The 19,582-nt window shown below is 45.6% G+C and overlaps 1 protein-coding gene across 2 annotated transcripts in view; it reads left to right on the top strand.

Annotated features, from left to right (window-relative positions):
* Hecw1 (HECT, C2 and WW domain containing E3 ubiquitin protein ligase 1) overlaps positions 1-19,582 on the top strand; it is a 290,938-nt gene that overhangs the window by 255,974 nt on the left and 15,382 nt on the right. For both annotated transcript variants that reach the window (XM_045136063.1, XM_045136062.1), the window contains 4 exons: positions 446-559; positions 1,411-1,563; positions 15,880-15,978; positions 16,776-16,905. In XM_045136063.1, the coding sequence (XP_044991998.1) occupies positions 446-559; positions 1,411-1,563; positions 15,880-15,978; positions 16,776-16,905 (496 nt within the window). The remainder of the gene's footprint in view (positions 1-445; positions 560-1,410; positions 1,564-15,879; positions 15,979-16,775; positions 16,906-19,582) is intronic.

Consider the following 19,582-nt stretch of genomic DNA (forward strand, 5'->3'; position numbering starts at 1 on the left):
CTTGAACTGAATGAGAAACCTTTTATTTCTCTTTACTTGGGGAAATTTTTACTTCATGCCTTAAATTCATGGAATCTGTTTAATTTTGCAATTGAAGTCCAAATAAAGAGTTTGTTTTGTTTTTTGTTTTCCTGCTGGATTCATTATTTTCTTCTTTGAAAACCCAAGTTCAAACTAACCTAAGGAACTTCCTGACCTGGGACGCAGCTTACATGTTGATCAGAAACAACTTGAAAAACAATGAGATGTGTACACTCATATGCATATCTGCGTCCCATGTGGTCCACTATTTTGAAATGAATAAAACCCATGACTGAGCTGTGGAATCTGCGTCTTGCCCTCTTCTCCTCATTGGAGAAGCTGGGAAATGAGGCCACAAGCCATAAACAACAGTGTGCTGACCCCAAGTCCAGCACCTCCGCTGACTGCCAGTTCTCTTTCTCAGGCTAATCATACGCCGGGACCACCTGTTGGAGGGAACCTTCAATCAGGTGATGGCCTATTCCCGGAAGGAGCTCCAGAGGAACAAGCTGTACATCACATTTGTTGGAGAAGAGGGGTGAGGCACTAGGAGTTTTGTTCAGACACTTTTGTGTGGGCAGAACACAACCTTAGAAACAGGGGTGACTTTTCCTTCCTCAGGAAAGAGTAGGGTGACTATAAGCCCAAGAGTCTAAGATGACTCTGAGCATGTCCTCTGAAGAAGTCTTTCTCTCCCCAAGCCTTAGACTTAATGTTCTTAAAAAAAAAAAAAAAAACCACCAAGGTTATTGCTGTGTCCTACAGACTGAGATCACGTGGTCCAAGTATATGATGAAAATGTAGTCTCTGGCCACTGGGTCTTTAAAAGTGTAGGTCGTAAACATTCCTGAGCATCCAATCAAAATTATCTTCCTTCCAAAGTGCAAATTCACAATTATGTACCAAACTTCTGTGCTTCTGTGGGTTTTTGAACTCAGTGTGGAGGACAAATACGTGGATGGTATATCTGAATGGACTTGTAAGCTTCCAGTCACTGCCCTTCTCCAAACACACAAGTACGTGCGCATGAGTGCATGCACACAGAAACACACACACAGAGACACACACACACACACCACTGCTGTAGGAAAAGCCTGATCTGTACAGCCAACTGTGTGCTTCATCCTATAGTTAAGTAATGATGGAAAATGGTTAAGGAGCATTGTAATAAAAGTCCATTCATACACATCTGGTTAAGAAACGCCTCCAAACCAACTACTACAGGTTCATTTCCTACTATAAATTGGTTCTTCCATTTGGATCCACTTTTAAAGAGCAGAGACTTCTCTCCGCTTTCTCCAGGACCTATGTCCTAAAGAGCTCACTAGACCCTTGATGGGAGACTGTCCTCTACTTCCAGGCACAGGATGACCTGTGTTTCCCTTGCAGCCTGGACTACAGCGGTCCTTCTCGAGAGTTCTTCTTCCTCTTGTCTCAGGAGCTCTTCAACCCCTACTATGGACTCTTTGAGTACTCCGCAAACGACACGTACACGGTGCAGATCAGCCCTATGTCTGCATTTGTAGAAAACCATCTTGAATGGTAAGATCTGTCATCTTCACTTGCTTGTATTTGAAAGTTTCTAGCTTTCTTAGTCAGAAGTCAGTAGCGTTTCTCTAAGGTCACTGTACTTAGAACATGAGACAGACATCGTGGTGGGATGAGTGTTGATAATTAATTTCTGAACACATGATAATTTACTAAAGACACCGATGGCATAACAGCTGTCAACTGACATAAGATAGGATAATTGCCTACTGAGAATACACTAAGATATGAAGACACATGACCCTGCAATTCTCGTATTTTGTCTGCCTGAAATGCCAGTGACATGTGGGTGATGTTACCAAGAACTGCTTATAGCTTAAGATATCATCACCTCCCCACCCCACACTTCTACAGCAGAGGGAGTGGCCTCTGAATGCCACAGTGGCTGAATCTGAGAAAACACTTCCCTAAAGATGGTTTTCATGCTACAGTGATTGAGATGGGGAGGTAATATGATGGAGAATGGAATTTCAAAGGGGAAAGTGCGGGGAGGAGGGAGGGTATTACCATGGGATATTTTTTTATAATCATGGAAAATGTTAATAAAAATTGTGAAAAAAATGAAATAAAAAATAAAATATGAAAAATGTTTTTAAAAAAAGACGGTTTTCATAAGGGAATCCCTGCAGTACCATTCTCTCTTGAAAGTGAATTGGACTTCCGGCTAAGATGGCGGCATAGGAACCACGCCAAAGCAGCCTAGGGGAGAAAAGGCCAAAAAAAAAAAAAAAAAATCCAGCAGAATGTACTCTTCTACTAAAAAGTGAGGTGTATAAGAAATTAAAACAGCAGCAGAGAAGTAGGAGAGATCCCGAGCATCCAGAGCCCACCCAGGTTGGCGGGGCACAGCGGCCAGGCTCGGCAGCAGCGGGAAAAGCCCGGCGAGGTGATTTCCCACTCACACCGAGCTCCTCGAAAATTCAAGAAACGTGAAGGGAGAGCGGCAGTGAACAAAGGAGGAGCAGATCACGAGGTAGAGGACCAGCAGGAGAACTGGAGCCACCGGCGACCGCCTCCCCTCCCCCACCGCCAGCGCAAGCACCAGAGACGAGGGGAAGGGCGGTCACAGCACCCAGCCCCAGCGACCAGAAAGTCACTCTGTTGGAAACTTCCATGCATAGGGTCTTGTCTTCGGGACAGCTTTCCTGTTGTCCAAGTACGTGACACAAAATGAAAGGTTCCTTATAACTGTACTCCTAAGGAATTATGCCTGTTTTCTCCTCGCTCTTGTGCTGGCAACTCTAAACTCACTCATGCTCCTTTTCTCACTGAACCCCGCAGCAAGAGCAGTGGTTAGTAAACCATGGCACAGCCTGAACACTTTACTTACTGTCTTGAAATTTCCTCCATCATACCAATTAGTTCATCACTTTTTTTATTTGAGAGAAAAAGAGGGAGAGAGAGAGAATGAGTGCACCAGGGCCTCCAGCCACTGGAAATGAACTCCAGACGCATGCGCCCCCTTGTGTGTCTGCCTAATGTGAGTCCTGGGGAATCGAACCTGGGTCCCTTGGCTTTGCAGGCAAATGCCGTAACTGCTAAGCCATCCTTCCAGCCCAGTTCATCCCTTTTTTTATGGGGGGGGGGGGGAATTGGTGCGCCAGGGCCTCTAGTTACTGCAACCAAACTCCAGATGCATATGCAAGTTTGTGCGTATGTGTCGCCTTGTGTGTCTGGCTTAGATGGGTTCTGGGGAGTTGAATCTGAGTCCTGTGGCTTCATAGGCAAGAGCCTTAATTGCTAAGCCATTTCTCCAGCTCAACTTCATCACTTTTTAATTCAGCCTCACTCAGGTGAGGTGAGACCACTGACAGCCTGTGTGGATGGTGGTCAGTGCTGGAGTGCATGATGCGTGGGGTGCGCCGTTGTGTCGGGGTAGGCAGTGAGCACGAGAGACTAACAGAGGATGAAGGGGGGCTCCGGAGACAGTGGGCTGTGCTGAGGGGAGAAAGCGACCTAAGAGAGGCGGGCTGAAAGGGAGCACAGGAAACAGAATGAGGGGAAGAAATCATGCTCTCCAGTTCTACACATTTTTTTTACGAATGTCATAATTTCACTTCTTATAGCAGAATAAAACTTCATTGTGTTGGGCTGAAGAGATGGTTCAGCCATTAAGGTGCTTGCTCTTAAAGCCTTATGACCTAACTTCCTTTCCCCAGGACCCATATAATGCCAGATGCACAGTGGTGCATGCATCTAGAGTTCATTTGCAGTGGCTACAGGCCCTGGTGCAACAATTCTCCCTCCCTCTCCCTCTCTCACTTCTCCTCTCTCTCTCTCTCTCTCTCTCTCTCTCCTGGGCACGGTGGCATATGTATTTAATCCTAGCACTTGGCAGGCTAAGGTAGGAGGACTGCTGTGAGTTTGAGGCCAGCCTGAGACTAATTCCAGGTCAGTCTGATTTAGAGCAAGACCCTATCTTGAAAAAATTAAAAATGAAAACAAAATCCACTGTATACAAGTTCCGCATTTTCTTCAGACACCCCTGATTGACACTGAGGCTGGGCCATGTCCTGGCTGTGGTGGAGAGTGTAGCAATAAACAGATGTACTGATATCCGTGGATACAGACTCACACTACTCCAGATATATGCCTAAGAGTGGATTGTTTGGTAGTTATTCCTAGTTTGCTCTGAAGAACCTTCATACGGATGCCATGGTGGTTGTACCCAACAGCAACAAAGCCTAAGAATTCCTTGCTCCCCACAGTCTTTTCAGCATCGTCGTTTGTTTCCTTGATGAAGGGTATCTACCTTGACTGGGTGAGATGAAATCCCAAAGCACTTTTTAAAAATAGTCTTACGTCCCCTCTCCCCGGGTCCCGTTTCTCTAAGGGCCCTCCTCAGCAGGGCTGATTGGCATTCACTTAGGGTCTCAGTCAGTCTCTAGCCGGGGGATGGGGGTCGTGTCTCGGGATCTTTGTACGCACTTGGCTACTCTTACAGTCTTCCTGCCGCCTCTTCCACAAAACTCCCTGAGCCGTGGTGGAGGTGTTAGCAGTTTGTTTTGGTGTTGAGTCCTCTGGAGCCTCAGTAGTTCTGCCTCAGTGCGTTTCAACGCACCACGGTGCTGGTTGCTGTGTCTCTGGAGCTGGCAGCCAGGCTAGCCTTAGGAGCAGTGCCTGTGTGGCTGCTTCCTGCAGTTTCCCCTGGATCCTGGTGAGCGCGGTAGAGACGGCACTTCTCACGGTGAGCAGTCCGCTGACTTTTCTTGTCAGATTGATGGATGTTGGATCTCCCCCGTATTCTCTGCCATCTGTAAAATAAAATAGTTCTCCAACCAAGGGTAAGAGCAGCGCCAGGCGTGGTGGCACACGCCTTTAATCCCAGCATTTAGGAGACAGAGGTGAAAGATCACCATGAGTTCGAGGCCACCCTGAGACTACATAGTGAATTCCAGGTCAACTTGGGCCAGAGTAAGACCCTACCTTGAACCCCCCCACACACAAAAAAGAGTGAGAATAGCTTTGAGCAAGAGGGATATACATAGAAATTTGAGAGACATTTTGAAGTGTGTGCCCACTCTACTTATTTAAAGAGCAACAGGGCCTTATCTCTGGGGTTTGTCAGTTTCCTGGTGGGATTCTGACTTTGTTCCTGGCACCAGGTATGAGTTGTCTCCCACTGAGCAGGTCTTCTGTCCAATTGGAGGGCAGTTGGTTACCTGAAAAGGCTGTGTGCCACTATTGCACAAGTGGGCACTTCTTGTCCTGTTGATGGAGTGCGTAGCTTGCAGGGTGTCCTGCATTCATGCTATTGGAGATAATATCACCCAGTTACTCCCATAGCACTTTCCAGGGCCATGCCAAAAGAGGACTGGCTTTCCTCTCTACTCCCACGTGATCTCTCATGGTCCTGAGACAGCAGTCTGTGCTATCTTCAACAACATGGTCTTACCATGGTTACTGTGGCAGGTAACCATGTGTTTTGGCAATGGCTTGTTTTATTTTGAGGACCTCGTGGATCTCCATGGCCAACTGCTTGACGTGGGGGATAACCCAGTTCTGTCTTGGGATTCACCAACCAGAGCCCATGAAAGATGAAGCTTTCTCTAAGTTCTATTGGTCACTTTGGTCTGGTCCATCCCCCTCTCTTAATTGGGAGTTATATCTTGTATACGGATGGGCAGAAGGAAGGTTCGTATTGCACTAATTCCTTTAGTCTTCAGTTCTGTGCGATTCCCCTGCCCAACGTCCTTTCCTCCTAACCCCTGCAACCTTCCCACTCCCTGTATTCTCTCTCTCTACTGGTTTCCCCTCCTCTCCTCCCTGTTGCCCATTTTTCCTGGTCTGATTCGATTTGTACAGCCATAATCCTAATGCTCACTCCCATTTTCACTCAACCTCATCTGATCCAGTTTAGGAGCCCCGTATGAGAGAAAACAAAATATTTTAAAAAAATAAAAGTATAGGGGCTGGAGAGATGGCTTAGCAGTTAAGTGCTTGCCTGTGAAGCCTAAGGACCCCGGTTCAAGGCTCGATTCCCCAAAACCCATGTCAGCCAGATGCACAAGGGGGCGCATGCGTCTGGAGTTTTGTTTTCAGAGGCTGGAGACTCTGGTGCACCCATTCTCTCTCCCTCCCTCCCTCCCCCCCCCTCTCTCTCTCTCCCTTTCTCTCTCTATCTGTCACTCTCAAATAAATAAATAAAAATAAACAAAATAAATAAATAAATATAATTAAAGAGTCTGTTCTGAGGGGCTGGAGAGATGGCTTAGCGGTTAAGCGCTTGCCTGTGAAGCCTAAGGACCCCGGTTTGAGGCTCGATTCCCAAGGACCCACGTAGCCAGATGCACAAGAGGACACATGCGTCTGGAGTTCATTTGCAGTGGCTGGAAGTCCTGGTGCGCCCATTCTCTCTCCCTCTTTCTCTGTCTGTCACTCTCAAATAAATAAATAATAAACAAAAAAATTTTTAAGTCTGTTCTGAGACTCAAGCTAACCTTTAACTGTGAACTACTATAATATTAAAAATAAGTTATATGCCTCCAATATGCAGCAGCACAGTATAAACATTCCCAATATAAAAGGGAAATGTGGAGACATAGCAATAAATTATTGGACCAAGGTAGGACCAAAACCTTACAGAGAAAGCTCCAAACTTTTATAGCTTCAAGTCCAGCCCACTGGCTGATCAATGGATAATGAAGATGTCACACACACACACATACACAGTAGAATTGTACTTAACAATAAGGAAAAATTAAGTAATGAAATTTTCAGGAAAACGGACTTGGAAAAAAATCATTCTTAGTAAGGTCATGCAGAATAAGAAAGACAAGCCCTCACATGTTTTCTTGATGCAAGATACAGTGCATTCAGTCCAACTTTAAAAGCCCTCATCATTTTTATCAATCCCAGTTTTACTCAAATATCCACATAGTCCCAAGATTTCTTAACTTTGAGCCTGTGAAATAAAAAACACATAATGGCACAGAGTACACATTCACACTGCAAAAGATGGCTTTTAGCACAAAAAGGAAAGATTGTACCAATGCAAGATCTAAAACAGACAGGGAAAACATCAAATCCTGTAGCTCCAAGTCCAACATCTGTAGCTAGTGATGACAACTCTGAGCTTCCGATTCGCCCTCTCCAGCTGAGCTGCCCACAGCTCAGGGTCCACTTAATCCCGAGACTGCAGCTCTCCTTGGCATCTGTTCTGTAGTCCTCGTATCTCCAAAACCCTGGGATCTCCACTGCAACCCACAGTTTATCCTCATTGGCTTCATCAGGCCTCCTCCACACTGAAATTCCAACAACCCTGCTTCTCATCGCCCAGTGACCATTTCCAAGAAACAAACTGCATTGCAAGCCCAATAACCCATTCTTTCTTGCATTTGTTATACTCCCATAGTACCAGGTAGGCTACCAACTTTGTTAATCCAGGGGGAAATAGAGCAAACTTGAAGAGCAGGAAAACACCTTCAGCATTCTTTCTTTAGACTCCCTGCTTTCAGGATCCCGCATTCTTCCTGCTCTCCCAATGTAGAATAGCTGGCCTAGTGGTGGTAATCTCTTCTATCTCCGCCAACCTTTTGTGTCTGTCTGTGCCATATCCACCTGCCCACAAGAGTTCATTTCTTCTAAACTCAACTCTGCTCAGGTACCCATGACCCAGGCAGAATGCAGCTAGCCTCTCACACAAATGGCTTCTAGCCCAGTCTGGGCATAGCTCTTTCTTCCCCTCATAAGCCAGGCCTACAAGTCCACTGTTCTATTTGCATTTAGGACTCTCAAACTCAACCAGAATTGTTCATCAAACTCTGCTTATAGCACTACAAGGCATGTCTTAGGCCAAGGTGTAAAATTTTTTCACATTCTTCCCACAAATGAGTTCCAAAAGACAAAAAGCCCCACATTCAGATTTGTAGCAGCAAAACTCCACTCCACTGGTACCAGTTTTCTATTGTAGTTACCTTCTCATTGCTGGGACAAAGAACACAACCAGAAGCAGGTGGTGGGAGGAAAGGATTTATTTTTGCTTAAAGACTCGAGGGGAAGATTCAGAGGAAAGTATGGCAGGAGCTATAAATCACCTTTACCACAGCAGGTATAAAACAATAGCGAGAGAGCGAGCTGGACTCTGGCAAAGAAGAGCTGGCTGTGACACTCCCGAGCCAGCCCTAAACAACACTCCTCCTCCAACAAGGCTCCCCCTCCAAGACTGCCACCAGCTAGAAACTAAACATTCACAGCACATGAACTTATGGGGGGCATATGATTCGAACCACCACACTGGTGATTTCTCAACTCTTTAATATACCTCCTTCAAACTAGCTCCAGTGGCTTACAAACCGCTTGATTAGGTTTATCACAGGATCAGCTCTACTTCTCAATACCAGTTTTCTATATTGCTTTCTCATTGCTGTGACCAAATGCCTTACAAAAGCAACTTAAGAAATGAGTGGTCTACACCATACCACCCTGAATGCACCCAGTCTCATCTGACATTGGAAAAAGTAAGGCAATTATTTGAGCTTACAGTTTGATGCTGTGGTTGACCGTGGTAGAGAAGGCAGAGCTATGGAAGGAGGAATGGAAAGCAGTTTGTCACACTGCCTCATCAATCAAGAAGTAGAGAATCATGAATTCTGATGCTTAGCTCAATTTCTGTTTTTAATCCAACCCAAGATCCCAAAGGAAGGCATCATGCTACCCACAGTTAAATTGCATCTTCCCACCTCAGTAAACCTAATGAGACAATTCCTCACAGGAGTGGCCAGAGGCTCATTTTCTTGGTGGTTCTAAGGCCCATAAAGTTGACAATCTATATAAGTCATTACTGAGAGCTACTTACAGTTCATGGAAATTTGCACAATCACTTTAAGCAGACAGGGATAAACTGGCCCATGATATGCCACGCATTTTTAGGTTGTTTATAGTTTTACTCCTCTGCAGTAAAACAAGATGATTATTTTCAGTTCAATCAGTTAAACTAATCTCGGTGGATTGAAGCTTTGCCTGTCCCAAGCACCGTGTGACATAAGTGGTATTTGTCAGCAGAGTGGAGGTTTGTAGCAGCAGGAAACCGAAGATTAGCTACTCAGGCTCAGTCCACATTCTCACCCCTCAGTCTGAGTGCTGAAACCTACGGGTCTGAGCATGGTGTAAGGCAGCAAGTGTGCCGGTCTTCAGATAACATTCATTGAACTCCCAGGTTAACTGACCTCCACGAGTACCTGGACAGTCTTTGAAGACCTTGGCAGGTTCCCTGTACACTGGTTACTGCTGTGATCCTCACTTTGCAGAAGAATACACTGAGACCTGTCAAGGTTCGCCTGTGTCACACAGGTCAGAAGACGTAAGCTAAGCCAGCTTGATATCAGACCTCGTAGCATCGTCCTCCACGTCACTTCCTTCCTTAGATTTGTAGTGAACAACCCAAAGGTGGTCAAGACAACAAATAGCAACATGTTCAAGGGCAGTGCCTAGTTTTTTGTGGGCCTCTAAATCACTTAGAGAGATGGCTGGAAAAGAGTGAAACTATTATCTCTTGCACTGACACTGAGATTTCAAAGACTCTAGGCAGGGGAGATTGCTCAATGGTTAAAGATGCTTGCTTGCAAAGGCTGATGGCCTGGGTTCAACTCCTCAATACCCAGAGGACAAAGTGGTGTATGTGTCTATGCATCTGGAGTTCACTTGCAGCAGCCACATGTCCTGGTGCTCCCGTATTCATTCATTCATTCATTCATTCTCTGTCCTTCCTCTCTTAAGTAACTTTTAAATAAATAAAATTTATGAGACTCAGGTGGAACTACAACAACTCCTTGACAACAATGCTGACCCTTTTCAGTCGCCCCCATAACTGTCCTCTGAGTCTCCATGGAAGATCAAAATGGATGCGGTCTTCTCCTCCAGAGGGAGATCAAGTTTCCCTCCTAGCATCAGTGAGTTGCTGGTGTGGACACTTGAGCAGTGGTATCTGCCTGGCCACAACATTATCTAATTCCCCAGAGTTAACTGGCGCATGTGGACAGGTCACGCTTGACCCAGACCTCTCCCAACATATGTGAACTGATGGGTAAAGATTGAAAAGACAATTAAGATTCTCATAAAAGGGAGACGGCTACCCAAAATATTAAGTATTTATAACGTGAGATACTTTGCAGCTCATTAGAAGATGATGAAAACCTGTATTTGAATATGCGAGGGTGTCTGTGCTATATTTTGATGAGGATGCAGTGGCTCCACACTGCTGTCTCCATAAATGTAGCCATGTCCTCACCAACGAACACTCAAGAGTCCCTAAGTGTTGTAGTCCGGTTCGCATTGCTGGTAGAAATTGCCTAACCAAGAGCAGCTTCTGGGAAAAAGAGTTTTATTTTGGCTTACAGGCTCGAGGGGAAGCTCCACCATGGCAGGGGAAAATGATGGCATGAGCAGAGGGTGGACATCACCCCCTGGCCAACATAAGGTGGACAATAGCAACAGGAGGGTGTGCCAAACACTGGCAAGGGGAAACTGGCTTTAATATCCATAAGCCCGCCCCCAACAATACACTCCCTCCAGGAGGCGTTAATCCCCAAATCTCCATCAGCTGGGAACCTAGCATTCAGAACACCTAAGTTTATGGGGGACACCTGAATCAAACCACCACACTCAGGCTCTTAGATAGTGTGTCAGGTGGTAAAGATGACCTGGGTTGTTTTAACTTGTTCAGGGTTTTTTTGTTGTTGCTGTTTGTTTGTTTGTTTTTTCGAGGTAGGGTCTCACTCTAGTCCAGGCTGACCTAGAACTCACTGTGTAGTCTCAGGGTGGCTTTGAACTCAAGGTGATCCTCCTACCTCTGCCTCCCAAGTGCTGAGATTAAAGGTGTGCACCAGCATGCCCAGCTTTTGTTCAGTTTTATATTGCTCATATTATCTTTACATTAAAAAGTATTCCACTGTATTATTTTTATTTGGCAGGAGAAGGGATTGACATTATTAAACATAAGAATTTACACTGAAACCAAGGCTATGGAAATAACTTACATCAGAGTTCATGGGTAATTTCCACACAACACCACATGGTGGGTTAGGTCAAGAAATATGACTGGACTTTCCATGCCCCTTGTCTGAAAGACATGGACTGCGCACTCATCACTTCCACTTGTGTGATTTTGGTCCTCAAAGTACACGAGTTTTTCTGTTAAATTGGACTCTTGACACTTGGTTGCACTGCTGATCTTTCAGTGGTGCATCTGGCATAAACGTCTTTGTGTGAAGCTCTCTCTGTGCTGGAGAGAGAGAGAAGCAGAGAGAAAGAGAGAGGGGAAGAATGGGTGCACCAGGGTCTTCAGCCACTGTGAACGAACTCCAGACAGGTGTGTGTCCTTGTGCACACGCGACATTGTGTGCACGCGCGACATTGCGTGCTTGCAGCACTGTGTGTCTGACTTATGTAGAACCTGGAGAGTCGAACAAGAGTTCTTAGGCTTTGCAGGCAATCGCCTTAACCGCTAAGCCATCTCTCTGGCCCTAAAATATGGTTTTAAAAATCGGAAATCCATGTGTTAGAGTGATGACATCTCAGAATCTCCTGGGGATTTCAAATTACACCCAGACAGAGACAAAGGGAGAGCTCCTTCCCCTGTGCTGCCCAAGGGAAGCTCCATTCCTGTGCCGTCAGGTTGTCGCAGCCATTAGAAGGCTGGGTGAGGAAAAGGTGAAGCCTCCACTCATTGCTAGAAGGTGACCCTGGCCCAGCTTCCTGTCCCTCTCCTGTCACCCCGAGCCACATAACTGCACACTGCATGCATTTTCATCTGCTAATGTGCCTGAGCACTGAGGCACTTCTCAATTCAGACATGTGGTCCTATCTGACAGATAAGCCAACAGGAGGGAATCTGAGAACCTTTCAGATAAACTACAGCCAAAGAGAAACAGAAAAATGTCCTTGCGAGTCAGACAGTCAATAAATCTGAGGTAGATGGAACTAAGTAACGGCTACTGTTCTCTAACCCTGCCTTGACCCTCCTACCATATAGGGGACAGACAGGGTGGTGGTTTGGATGTAAGATGTCTTCCACAGCCCCAGGAGACTGTGTTCAAACTTCCTGCTCAATCCCCAGCTGGTGGAGCCTTTGAGGAGGTCGAGCCTTGGAGGAGGTGTGTCCCTGAAGGCAACTTTGATGTTGAACTACACCAACTGTGTTTTCAGAGTTAGCTTAACCTTGCTTCCTCTTTCTTTCTCTCTGTCTGTCTCTCTCTCTCTCTCTTTCTCTCTGTCTCTGTCTCTCTTTCTCTTTCTCTCGGTCGGTCGCTGATGTATGCAAATGTGAGCTGGATAGTTTTCTCATGGATGAAACCCTCAAAGCTTAAGCCTGAAATAAGCCCTTTCCTCCTATCAAATACTTCTGATCCAGTGTTTTGTCCCAGAAAGGAGAAGGAAACTGCTGCTGGAAGTGGTGTGGAGGGAAGCACTCAAAAAGCCAGTGCAGAAAACCCTCAGGGCCCAGATAGACATACCACCATCCCCTGGCACAGAGCAGGGCCACACAGAGGGGTGCGTTTGCGCCTAACACAGTGAAAGTGAACACAGGCCTGGGAGAGGAGATGTGGGCAGCCGGTGGGCAGGGCAGGGCAGGACTGCTGAGACGACAGGAGCCATGCTCAAGGAAGGTCCTCGGAAGAGCAGCTCTGCGTGGAGGAGAAATGCCACGCCCCAGGGTAGGGCTGGCCAACCATGTCAGAGGCAACTCCTCTGGGCTCCCAGGATTGACGAAGGGTACTTAAGGACAAAAGGCTGAGGCTATGGATGGCATTCTACAATCAAACCACCTTCAGTGGCATGGAGGGACGGTCACAGGGTCTCTCAATGGGGGGCCTGGGCCTGAAGGTTGACCAGAACACCAGTGCACCTCAAGGAAGGCACAGGCCTCTGCTGCATCCATAAATTCTGATTTAAATTAATCCTCATACTTTGTGTCAAGCAACTTAGGTCAAAATGTAAATGCTTCTGGGAATGATGGCACATATCTTGAATCCCAATGCTTGGAAGTCTAAGGCAGGAAAACCATGACTTTGAGACCAGTCTGGGCTAATTGTGGGTTTGAGTTTAGAGCCAAATAAGGCTTTGCCTCAAAAGAAAAGGAGCCGGGCGTGGTGGTGCATTCCTTTAATCCCAGCACTTGGGAGGCAGAGGTAGGAGGATGGCTGTGAGTTAGAGGCCAGCCTGAGACAGCCTGGGCTAGTGTGAGACCCTACTTTGAAAAACCAAAAAAAAAAAAAAACAAAACAGAGCACTTCTTAAAAATTAAGTTGAGGTGAGGAGATGGCTTAGTGGTTAAGGCATTTGCCTGCAAAGCCAACGGACCCAGTTTCGATTCCCCAGCACCCACATAAGCCAGATGCACAAGGGGCATATGCATCTGGAGTTCGTTTGCAGTGGCTAACAGCCCTGGCATGCCCATTCTCCCTCTCTGTCTCCTCTCTCTCTCTCTTTCCTTGCAAATAAATTTTTAAAAATTTTTTTTCAGGTTTATACTCTTATAGCCCCATTCCACTGAGGACCCTCACTGTGGGGTTCTGAAGACTTCAGTCAGTCTCTAGTGGCAAAAGATGGTACCATGCCTTGGCAGAACCCACCCTGAGGCTCTTAGAATCTTTGCACTCCTTCTTCTGCAATGTTCCCTGAGCCTTGGCAGACATGTTAGAAGTCTGAAATCACGCTGAGTTCTCTGCAGTTTTGATGAGCTTTGGCTAACCACAGTGTCTGTCATCATCTCCCTGTAGCCAGTTGTCAGCTAGCAGGAAGAGTTGCTCTCTCTGGGTGCTCAAAATGAGGATGTAAACCCTGGGAAACATCAGCAGTGAGATAAATGAATGGAGCAGAGAGGAGCCCGGAGAAGAAACTGAGGCAGGGTAAAACTGTGTTTTGAGGCTTACCTGAATTCCTGAACCTGGATTCCTTGAGCCACTGCCATGGCCTTATAGTGAGTTGCCCTATGGCTTAAGCTAGTTAAGGTTCTTAATCCAAAATATTTCTGATGAGTATAGAAGATGTTAGGGGCCTACCTAAAGTATCATAGCAATGTTTACAGAGTGAAGTTTTGGAAGGAAGGAAGGAAGAGAGGAATGGAGGGAGGGAGGGAGGGAGATGAGAGAGAGAAGGTGGAATGAAGGGAGGGAAAGAGGGAGAGAGGGAAAAATGGGAAAAAGTAAGGAAGGAAGGAACTAAGGTTGGGGGTGGTCATGCCTAACCCCTGAGACCAGATTCTGCTGCTCAAAACAGACCAAAGAAAAGAGACCTTGATGAATAAAAAGCATCTGCAGATTAGTTTTCTTGCTCTGTCCCACTTGCCTTGGGCTACTTGTCGACCTTGAGTTTCTGAGCATATGAAATGGAGATGGTCATAAACATAAAATAGCTTCTGCAAGGGTCAATGAGATATTGTCAGTGACACTCCTTGATGCAATAGGTATTCAATGAATGTTATTTCTAGTCTATTTCAACTTCCCCTAACAAGGAATAGGAGGAACAGCCACAAGAACAGATGGAATAAGGTGAAGGGTGGTTATGCCCAGCATTCTTCTGTGACAGAATACTGTGACAAGGAGTTACACCCAGTGTCCTCCTGGGTTCTCACTGTTCAATGCAGTGTCTACAGACCACTGGGTCCAGGGTCCCCATGGATACCGAGATCCATGAATGCTCAAGTCCTTTACAGAAAATGGTATCTTCCCACTACTTTCCCATATACTTTGAATTACCTCTAGATTGCTCATTATACCAAACACAATGTAGATACTATGGAAATTTCTACTCTTGTTTAGGAAATTATAACAAAAAATGTTTATGTTTAGTTTTTCCTTCCTTATTTTGTTGTAAAATGATACATTTATTCATCTTATTAAAAATTGTGTTTTTTAATTTCTTATTTATTTTTCCATTTTTATACATGATTATATTTGGATCTTATCCCCCTCCAACTAACACCTTCATTCTTCCCCATTAATGCCATCTAATTTTCATGCCCCGTCTCTTTTTGTTTTGAGCTAAATTAGGGCTATGTGCGTGGTCATGGGTAGAAGGCTGCTTGCCATGGAATGGGCAACGCACCAGTGGCCACATCATTGATGAGCCTGATTGTCCCTCTCCCAGCAATCATTAGCTGACATTAGCTATTCTGGGAGGTGTGGGGCCTCATGTAGCCTTCCCATCAATGGTGACGTATTGTTAGACTCCAACTTGTGCAGAAAACCACAGTTGGTGTGAATTCACAAGTGAATAGCCAGGGATTGGCCGGAAAACAGCATTTCATGGCACTCCTCCCCATCTTCCTGCTCTCCCATCCTTTCCGCCCCCTCTTCCTGAAAGTTCCCTGAGCCTTGGAGGGGTGACTTAGGCCCTCTTTGAGGCCGGCTTCACAGTCACCAGCTGTGAAGGGCTAGTTTAGATTTTCGGTTTGAGGCTGAGCACATGGTAGTCACTTATTCTTGCCATTGTTGCCAGCTATGCGTCTCTTCATCAAGCATTGCAAGTTGAGAAGAATTCTGAAAACGTGGCTGTAACTAGTCACAGAGGAGAGGTTTCCTTTAGGACATACCAACCATGGAGCATTGTTTATGGTAACTAATAAGGAGAATGGGTACCTCCTTACAACACCAAGAGGTAAACTCAGTAAACATTTTAAGATGATGCCATAGAGATCCATGTCAAACAGGGGTGTGGTGTAGGTCAGTGCACATTACTTGCCCTATATGTATATATATGTGATACCCGGGACTTGACCCCAACATCACCAAAAAATAAAATAAAAATTGAAACACTCAGCAATGGAAATTCCCTCTAGCCCTGAATTTCTCTGCCTTGTCTGTGTTCCAGGTTCAGGTTTAGTGGTCGTATCCTAGGTCTGGCTCTGATCCATCAGTACCTTCTGGATGCTTTCTTCACAAGACCCTTCTACAAGGCACTCCTGAGGCTGTAAGTATATTGCCGGCCATTGCTCTGTCCATCCCTGTGTGCAGGGTGACATCACAGACTTTTCTGGTGTATCTGGCCCTTTGGGTCATTTTACTCAAACCATTTCTTTTAAGTTTCTGTGAGTTTCTTGTTCTGAGTGCTTATACATCACACATGACCTTTCCATGCAATAAAAAGGCATTTGTGGCTGGAGCAATGGCTTAGCGGTTAAGATGCCTACAAAGCCTAAGGACTTATGTTCGACTCTCCAGATCGCATGTTAGCCAGATGCACAGTGGCTCAAGCGCACAAGGTCACACCTGCATGTGAGGGGTACACACACCTGGAATTTGATTGCAGTGGCTGGAGGCCCTGATGTGCCAATTCCAATCTCCCCCCCGCCTGTCTCATAAGAAAAAGGCAGACTGGTGGGCTTGCCTCAAAAAAAATGGCATTTCAACATATTTTATGGGTATAAGGGATGACTCTATTAGCAAAACACTATACAATGAATATGATAAGTTTATGTAAAAAATTGTAATATCGCAAACATTATGTTAAGCTGTTAAGTAGAAGTGTTTATGATTTATTTGTTTTAAAATGAAAGTTAATGAATAAGCAATTTCTCCATGTTTATTAATATAAGCAGCTCCTTTTCATAGCAAAATTATTAAATGGACCAAGATTATCATCAGCATATTCAAAAGTATCAAATTATTAGACTAAGCCAACAAAGTTTTAACCAGTCACATTTTGAGTAAGATCTGGCAGCCATTTACTCACTCTGTTTGTCTTGCTGCCTCCTTGAATTTATCCAGGCCCTGTGATCTGAGCGATCTGGAGTACTTGGATGAGGAGTTCCACCAAAGCCTACAGTGGATGAAGGACAATAACATCACAGACATCCTCGACCTCACTTTCACTGTGAATGAAGAGGTTTTTGGACAGGTTTGTGTGACATGAGCTTAGGAAATGAACATAACATAAAATTTAACTATCTTCATCGTTAAGTGTACAGTTCAGTATTAATGTACACTTCAGTATAAATAACTATATTGACATTTAATCACCAGAACTTTTCAGATTGTAAAACTGAAACTCTACCAATGAAACAATAACTTTTCATTTTTCCCATGTCCTGGTTCCTGTGAACTGCCATTCCCATTTTCTTTCTATGACTCTAGCACATGCATATATACGACACTGGTCTTTTGTTATTATTATCTTAATGTTATTTATTTTGGAAGAGATCCCACAGGTCAATAAATAGTCTCTCAATATAAAAAAAAATGCAAAGAGGTTGTGATAATGCACATCTGCAATCCTAGCATTCAGGAGGCTGATACAGGAGAATCATAAGTTCAAAGCTAGCCTGGACTACATAATGAGACCCTGTCTCAACACAACCTGACTCCCAAAGAAAGAAAGAAATGAAAACTAGCAAAAACATATAGATAGGTAATTACTGGGAAAAGAATATGAGTAGATTTTTTAAATTTTTTATTTATTTGAGAGAGAGAAAGTCAAAGAGAAAGGGAGAAGGAATGAGCACACCAGGGCCTCCAGCCATTGCAAACAAACTCCAGATGCATGTACCACCTTGTGCATCTGGCTTACATGGGTCCTGGGGAATTGAACCCAAGACCTTTGGCTTTGCAGGCAAGTGCCTCAACCACTAAGCTATCCCTTCAGCCCACAAGTACATTATATGTATATATTGGTATTTCAAGATAAGGCATCACTGTAGCTCAGGCTGACCTGGAATTCACTATGTAGTCTCAGGGTGGCCTCGAACTCATGGCGATCCTCCTACCTCTGCCTCCCAAGTGCTGGGATTAAAGGTGTGCACCACCACGCCCAGCTTTCTCCTCCTCCTCCTCCTCCTCCTTCTCCTTCTTCTTCTTTTTGGACACAAGTAGATATTTTAATGTAAATTAAAGTTACAGTTAAATACCACGTTCCCTTATTACAGTGTCAAGAACCAGGACACTCAGCATCTCCAGATTTGACAGTTGTGTGGAGAGCCGGGCAGTACAGCGCACTGCAGGTGGAAGTCTGGTTTGCTCTATGAGGCACCTTCACATTCTAAATCACGCCTGAGAAGGTGGTGAGGAGAGAGACAGGAGAAGGGATAGAGGGCAAGGGTGGGTGCATGTTCCTGGAGTTTCCTCTGAGTTTCCACTGGAGGCTTCCACTATGGGACTAGGCATTCTTGGTGGGGATGTCTTGCCTTGATTTCTTACGTTATTTGTTTTGGTTTGGGGATTGTCCATCTTGAGATAAACTTTTTGTCTGTCTAAGAATGCAGTGGTAGCAGCTCCTGTGGAGCCCATGCTGAGTGACCCATTTAGCCTTGTCAGAGTGAGGGCGGGTTGGCATTCTCACCGTGTGCAGGTTTAGGCTGGTGCGGTGAATCTGAGCAGGTCACTCATTGAGTGTACAGTCAGTCTCCTGGCAGGTTGGGCTGGACCCTGGAATACCTGGTCTCTCCAATGCCAAGACTGCAGACTGTGATCAACTAGGGAGTCCCTATCAGGATGGTGTCAGGTCAAGTAGTGAGGGGTTGTACACATAGGTGTGGAGGAGCTCACCTGGACCCAGGTCACCCTACCCTACTTAGTACAAGGGGCTTTGGAGTGTAATAAGCTTAAGAGTGACCAGTGATGCCGCTGGTATGGCAGAGGCTCATGGGTGCATGGTAGGAAGGGATTGGCTGAAGTGGAGACTGTGGTTGTACCCACGTGGGAGGGGAGTTCACTTGGGCCCTGGTTGTACCCTACTGAGGACCAGGGACTTTAGAGCACGATCAGCTCCTGAGATCCTTCTGATGCCAGCAGTGTGGTGGAGGCTCAGGGACACACAGCCTAGCCTCCCACTTGCTATAGTATCTTGCCTGTCAAAGATCACTTGCAACTGGGGAAGATGCAGGCAAGAATAATCTCACTTGAAGGTCTTGTGTACCCACCCTTCCTCCTTCAACTAAGGCTTATCAGTAACTCCATGACCATTGCCATACACCTGGCTACCACTGTATCATTGTGCTCAATTATTTGCTGTGGCTACCAGACAAAAACATTCTGCCCTTAGCCAGGCGTGGTGGCACATGCCATTAATCCCAGCACTCAGGAGGCAGAGATAGGAGGAGCACTGTGAGTTCAAGGCCACCCTGAGAAGACAGAGTGAATTCCAGGTCAGCCTGGGCTAAAGTGAGACCCTACCTGAAAAAAAAAAAATCTGTACTCCAAGATGTCATCATGTTATTCCTAGGGGAAACAGCTGATATATGAGACACATTGAGCAAAAGCTGACACTGGATGCATCACCTGTTTTCTTCTCAAGGTCACGCTGCCCTTGCTTAGCCGCCTCATCCCTAGACAGAAAGTTGCCTTCCTGCCCTCTGCTGCTTGCTGCTCCTGGGCGGCTGCAGAAGGAGAGCCAGCAGCTGGGAGCCAGAGGCATGAAGTGTCCGACAGAAGTGCCAGGACACTTGGCTCCACCATGAGGGACAATCTAGGCTATCTACCTTCATTTACCTTTTATTGCCACCTCTTGATTAAGGAAATATGCTTCATTTATGATACAAAACAAAAAAATAAGTAACTCTTCCAAGGTGCTTAAGAATCTG

This window comes from Jaculus jaculus, chromosome 16 (assembly GCF_020740685.1).
Source record: "Jaculus jaculus isolate mJacJac1 chromosome 16, mJacJac1.mat.Y.cur, whole genome shotgun sequence".
In the NCBI taxonomy this organism is placed as follows: Eukaryota; Metazoa; Chordata; class Mammalia; order Rodentia; family Dipodidae; genus Jaculus; species Jaculus jaculus.